Source organism: Gallus gallus, chromosome 4 (genome assembly GCF_016699485.2).
Source record: "Gallus gallus isolate bGalGal1 chromosome 4, bGalGal1.mat.broiler.GRCg7b, whole genome shotgun sequence".
Classification (NCBI taxonomy): domain Eukaryota; kingdom Metazoa; phylum Chordata; class Aves; order Galliformes; family Phasianidae; genus Gallus; species Gallus gallus.
The window spans coordinates 88,579,133-88,585,132 of NC_052535.1; the positions used below are offsets into that span (position 1 = coordinate 88,579,133).

The 6,000-nt window shown below is 46.2% G+C and overlaps 1 protein-coding gene across 1 annotated transcript in view; it reads right to left on the reverse strand.

The window, feature by feature from the left end:
• SLC4A11 (solute carrier family 4 member 11) overlaps positions 1 to 5,542 on the reverse strand; it is a 130,006-nt gene extending 124,464 nt beyond the window's left edge. The window contains exon 1 of the mRNA XM_046941161.1: positions 5,335 to 5,542. Coding sequence (XP_046797117.1) covers positions 5,335 to 5,473 — 139 coding nt within the window. The 5' untranslated portion in view covers positions 5,474 to 5,542. The remainder of the gene's footprint in view (positions 1 to 5,334) is intronic.
• Between the last annotated feature and the right edge of the window lie 458 nt (positions 5,543 to 6,000).

Sequence of the window (6,000 nt, forward strand, 5' to 3'; positions counted from 1 at the left end):
AAATGCTTTGCTGTATTCCACAGTATTAAGATTTCAGCCACTATTGACGTGAATCAACAGCAGCAGCAGAGAAAACAAAGCTGAGAAGCACATGTTTTTCAGCCCTCTCAGATTCAACAACTGCTCTCAGTTTACACAGCAATTATTCAAATTTCGTTTGTCACGCTGAAAAACAGCAAGAAAAGAAACAAGCTGGGTGCCTGCTCTCCATGCTAGGTGCAGACCAGCTTTCCCCAGGAGCCTTCCCATCAGGATATGCAGCTCCACTGGCTCCAAAATCCAATTTCAGAACAATTTCAATATGCTGCGTTGCCATATAACCCATGCAGCATCATTAAGAGGAAGGCACGAGTTTATTTTCTCTTTGAGTTTGGAATATATTTTCCTACTTGATGAGTTTTGATACCATGCTTAGTGGGGAGCCAGCAATAAACCGTGTGCTGGGTGAGAGATCTGGTGGTTTTGTACAGCATCTCTCACAAGGCAGATGTTAAACAGGAAGTGTTTATTGACTTTATGCTCACTTCATAAAACATTTACATGGCTAAGAGGAGAAAAAAGAGCTCCCAACCAGTCAGCCTGCATTTCAGTTCTAACCATGATGAGTTTATGCATTGCTCCAGCACACAAGTGATAGCAAACACTGGGCTATCTGAGTTATAAAGCTGCAATAGGCTCCTGGAAGAATCAAAACAGAGCTGTCCTATCAGGACTTCCTATTACTGAGGTGCTACAGTGGCTATCTGCAGTTCTCCTTTTGTTAACTTAAATAAGTAGAAGAAAATTCACCAGGCAAAGCCTCCCTTTTCTTCTGTCTTGCAACGAAACCCAGGAGGCAGTCAGAGCTGGCTGTCAGCAACAAGCTCAACTGGCAGAGGTTGGATCCTCAACAGCATTCACCAGTGAGAAATCACCATCAGGATACTGAAGTTAGAATCATAGAATGGTTGGGTTGGAAGGGACCTTGAAGTCCATCCGGGCTCAGCCACAGGCTGGTTTCACCCCCCATCAGATCAGGCTGCCCACGATTCCATCCATGACCCTGGACACTTCCAGGGATGGGGAACCCATAACTCCCCTGGATGGCCCATGCCAGGTCCTCACCATCCTCTCAGTGAAGAGTTTCCCCCAACACTTAAGTTCCACAACTTTCAGCCTCCCTGTTATGTCCATTCTCATTTCACCCAATACTCAGGATGGGGAAAAAAGAAGTTACCCTTCATGCTCTTTGACTCAAAAAGATGGACACAGCAGCCCCATGCTGCGAGCTATAGGGGTTAGTTTTCATTACAAATTATAAGCATATTGTTGTGTTTTAAAGATACCATGAAACCAACTGTGAACACAGAAGGCCTGGCCAGGTAATTTATTAATTTCACAAAGGAGATATTCCTTACTGGCATCAAGCTGAGCTACCCACTCCCAGTCTGGCAAGAAAATGTGGAAATACCCAAATCTAATTGAAGGCATTTCCCATGAAATACATCGTTCTAGGAAATACTTCAAATGCTCTTGCCTACCACATGAATCACTTCCCTACCTCCTTCTGAGGTTGCTGACAGATGCCACATATCAGATCCCTCTTTGTTCCAATTAAATTAAGCAACAAGCCTGATTCGATTAGTATGAGGAAGTCAGCAATCAAGATGTTCTCACAGCAGGAGCAGTGGGTCCTGACCGGTCGGTCCTTCAGCTAACTGCCTTAGGCACACATTGCTTTGCCACTGGAGGAGCAAGGCAGCAGGAGTACCGCCTGCAGGAGGAGAGCTGCCATCCACAGACATATGCTGCACACGCTGAGAAGGGATGTTGAGGGCTGGATACCTATAGGCTATTTTAGATTGGTCTTACAGGCACCACTCGTAGCCACCATGTGTTATTTATTAATATACCCCTCGCCTGGATGGATACAGCCACAAGCCCTAACACGCCCATGTCAACATGCATTACGCTTTTAAAAAACACATTCATTTCTTTAAAACCCAGGGCAGATTTCTTCATTTCGTTCTGTTCATTAGCTGCGGATTGTTAAGGAAACACTCCTATATAGTCAAATGGAGATATTAAAAAAAAAAAAGAGCATTGCGTGACATCTGGAGGCTTTGGCCTCGATTGCGTTTATGGGAATGGCTGATGTCATTTCTTTTTCCTGGGAACACACATCCATTTGTTCCAACTGCACAGAACTTTTCAGAAGGAGCCACACGAAGATCAGAGGGCCCCAAACATGAGAATGACTCAGCTCCTCACCAGGGCTTGGGGGAGACGTGCAAAGGGCTCTCTCCAAGCCTCAGTAGACCCTTCGAGCTGCTCTACCCGTAGCATTTACATGGCAGACCCAATTCCCAACAGCATACATCATCTTGTCTGCAACACCCAGGTGTGTGGCTGGAGGCTCCCACACCCACATTGCTCTTCCACATGCATTGGATGCTGAGTCCATCTCTACTCAGTAAGCTGGCAGAGGTCAGCAGGTGCCAAGTTGCAGCAACTGATGACACAGCAACCTTGCTTCCAAGAAAACCAACCAAACAAAAACCAACATGAGGTAGGGCAGCTGGACTCATTTCTTAGTAACGAACTTAGTATGTGGCTTGTTTTTCCCTTAAGAACCATCTCTCTATGATCTTGTGATGTCATCCTCCATCTTGACTCAGATGGGCCCCTGAGATCCCAGGCCATATGAGATCCAGAGCCTCAGGGTCTCCTACATTCACATGTTTTGTGTGACTATATCAGCACATCCCTTATCTCAATTCCTGCCATAAGCATACAGCTGGGGAAATGACATTACACACTACCTCACCTGCTTTTCACCCTGTTCTCTTCTGGGAGAGCAAAACCTGAAGAGTCAGTTCTACATCAATACCAGCAAGTTATGGGACTGGAGAAGGGCTTGGCTCCAGCTCTCTCTGAGCAAGGCTTTAGCCAAGTCAGCTGCACACATGTTTGTAGGAGCTTTTGGCAGGTGCTTCTGATCATCTAAGGCACTAACTAGGAGCAGTCTTTGGGATTCAATCCCTAGGATGAAGGTCTGGTTGCATGGCAATGCAGATTGGAGGGCTCACAGCACCCACTCACAGTTCTACCAAAGGGGGGTTGTAAATGGGGAAGAAATCAAGGAGCCAGCTCTGATTTTCCCTCTTTGCTGAGAAGTGTTACAGAAAGCTTCAACCTTGGGGATTAAGGACTTCTCTCTTACTGGATATAAGAGGACAAATGCTTTGGAGACATCTACTTCTGTCAAATACAGTTAAGGTGGGTCAGTAGGTTAAGCATCAGAGCATTTGGAGTGTGTTTTTCATGGAGAGAGCAACCAGGAAAACAGGACTGGCACACTCACACCAAGCAGATGATGCACAGGCCTTATCCCATTGGGAAGGTGGGGATTACTTTAAGGCTCAACTTTCAATTCCTCTTGATAAATAATCAAGAACAATGACCACCATCACCAAAAAACTGCCCCAGAAACGCAACCACACTTTGAGCCTTTTGGGGGAAAAAAAAAACCCAAACAGCTTATTGAATACCCTTCCTGCCTTCTCAGGAAGAGGAGCCCAGCTGGGCACACTTAATTAGAAGATTCCCAACCACCACTTCCCCAAAAGGGGTTTTCCTGTAACAACCAATTGATTTATGAAAGAAATCTCTGCTCCGCTTCCCAGAGCCTCTCCTAGGGATTGCCATGTGACTCTCACCCACCACCTGATCTGTGGGGACAGCACATGGCATCACAGGAGACATTCATCACAGGGAACATCCATTGCAGGACATAACGGGGGCCAGTGGCTTTTGAACTGTAGCTCCCATTCACTGCAGGGAGACAAGTTAATATTCTGGGTCAGTGCCATATCTCACAGCTGTTCAGTGAATTGGGTTATTGCTTTGAAGATTAAACTGTAGGGAAGTTCAGTTTCACATTTTCTCCCAGGGCTGCACAGAGGAGATTTACAGCTCCTGGGAGGAGAAGGACAGCTGGCTGCTCCGTAGCCTTTCCCCAGCAAGAACAGAGGATCCCAGAACAGCTCAAGGGCCACTTTTCATAGCAGCTATCCTCAAATCAAGTTGTGAGCAGCAGAAACAGAAAGATACCTCTCCATGAGAGCTAAGCACAAGGCAAAGCCTATTGCTAGTCTGGCTCCACAACCAAGACGGCAGCACCTCACCCTTTGGTGGGAGGATAGTTACTGTACACCTACACCATACAAGAAAACATCATCATGCCAATAAAATATCTCAGAAGAGCTATTTCCCACTAAAAAGGCTGGTTTTGCTTCCTCACAGCATCAGTAGCCTTAGCAGTTGGAAGAGATTTTCCTACCTATCTCATTTCCTGCTCAGGAGCCTTCTGCTCTTCTCAGCTGCTTCTAACTCAGACTTAATGTCTTGGTTGAAAAATGGATCAGACATTCAATTTCCTTCATATCTCCTATACACAAATTTCCACATCCCTCCCCTTCAGGAGTCAGTTTGACCCACCAAGGTCTATCCAGATGGAAAAGCAAGCACAGGAAGACCATCACCTCTGGGGCAACTGGAGAAGTCATCCTGTTGCCCCCAACAGATGTAACATGCATGGCCCAGAGGCTGCTGCACTAAGTGGATGAAGGAACAGTGCACAGGGGCTGCCCCCACACTTCCTTCACCTGCTACGTGTCCCCAAGAAGGTGCCGAGTTTGGTTGCCCAATGCAATATCACACAGCTCATGGCCTTGCCCATACTGGCCAACCACTCACAGCTCTCTGCAGTGTATTTATCCCCTTGCAGTTCAGGGATTGTTAGGAATAAGATAAAAATCCCTAAGTATTGTAGTTGCCCTATCTCCTACCCACACACTTAACTTCTCCAGGGCAGCAAAATCTCACAGCATTAACTCATTTAGATTATGTGTTACTCTGCCCATAAGCTTGCATTACCACAGGATGCACAAGGAGTTTCCATGAACCACAGCAAGGGAATTTCTTTCCCACATTTATTTGCAGTAGCTGCTGTTCCTCTCAGAGATGGCACTGTTTTAAGAAATATTTACAACCTTGGCTTCCCACCTACCCAAGCTGTAGCGTATACCTTCTACTATCTAGAACTTATGACGTAAATGATTTGCTATTTTCATTGAAAAATAAAGTAAATAAACATCAGTTTCATGACAGAAGACTTTCCAAATGGTTCTCCTTCTTAACCCAGACCTTAAAGAGCTTTCTGCTGTACTTGCTTTTCTCCATACAAAACCACATTGCTATTTCCACAACTTACATTAGCTCTCCTCACTTCAATCACCCTCCCCAAAACAATACATAAGGAGAAAGCAGAAAAACACAAAACTCATGACTTACCAGCCTGAATAGCAAGTGCATTCCCATTGTCTGGAGCCTTCTTTGACTCATCTTTCACCTTCCCAGGATGCAGGGGATAGAGGGCACCACTCTGCCCTTCTCCCTCCATATTGCTGGTTCTTACAGGAGTCAGCTCCATTCATCACCCCTACAACAAGGCCTGGAGGAGCAGCTCCTCTCCAGCCCAGGAACAAAAAGAGGGCACCCCAGGGGGAGACAGGATCCTCTAATGAAGGTGAGGAGGAAGCCAATCTCCCCACCCACCCCAGCCTTAGCCCTCAGCTGTTTCCTATAGGCTCGTTTGCACTTTGGGGACGCTCCTCAGCTCACTGGGTTAAAGCCCTAGGGTCCATGACCCAAGGTTTAACCCATTTGGAGATCCCTATGCTGTTGTTTTGGCCTTTCAGATATTACTTCTCCCCAGTTAGGAAGATGTCTCCATGAATGGTAGTTACAGATGTGCAATTCAGTCATCTGCTCATGGCAGGAGCAGTAGTAAAGGCTTAACAGTTGTTTTCTAGAATTCTCCAGAGGCTTAAAGGCATACTTGGTGCTGAGGTTGTACAGGTGATGCTGGGCAGCCTGATAGGGAACCTGGCTCAGCTGGGGAAATGGATTGCCTCCCTACGTAGGAAAGGGTTCATCTTAGGGAATGGTGAGACTTGA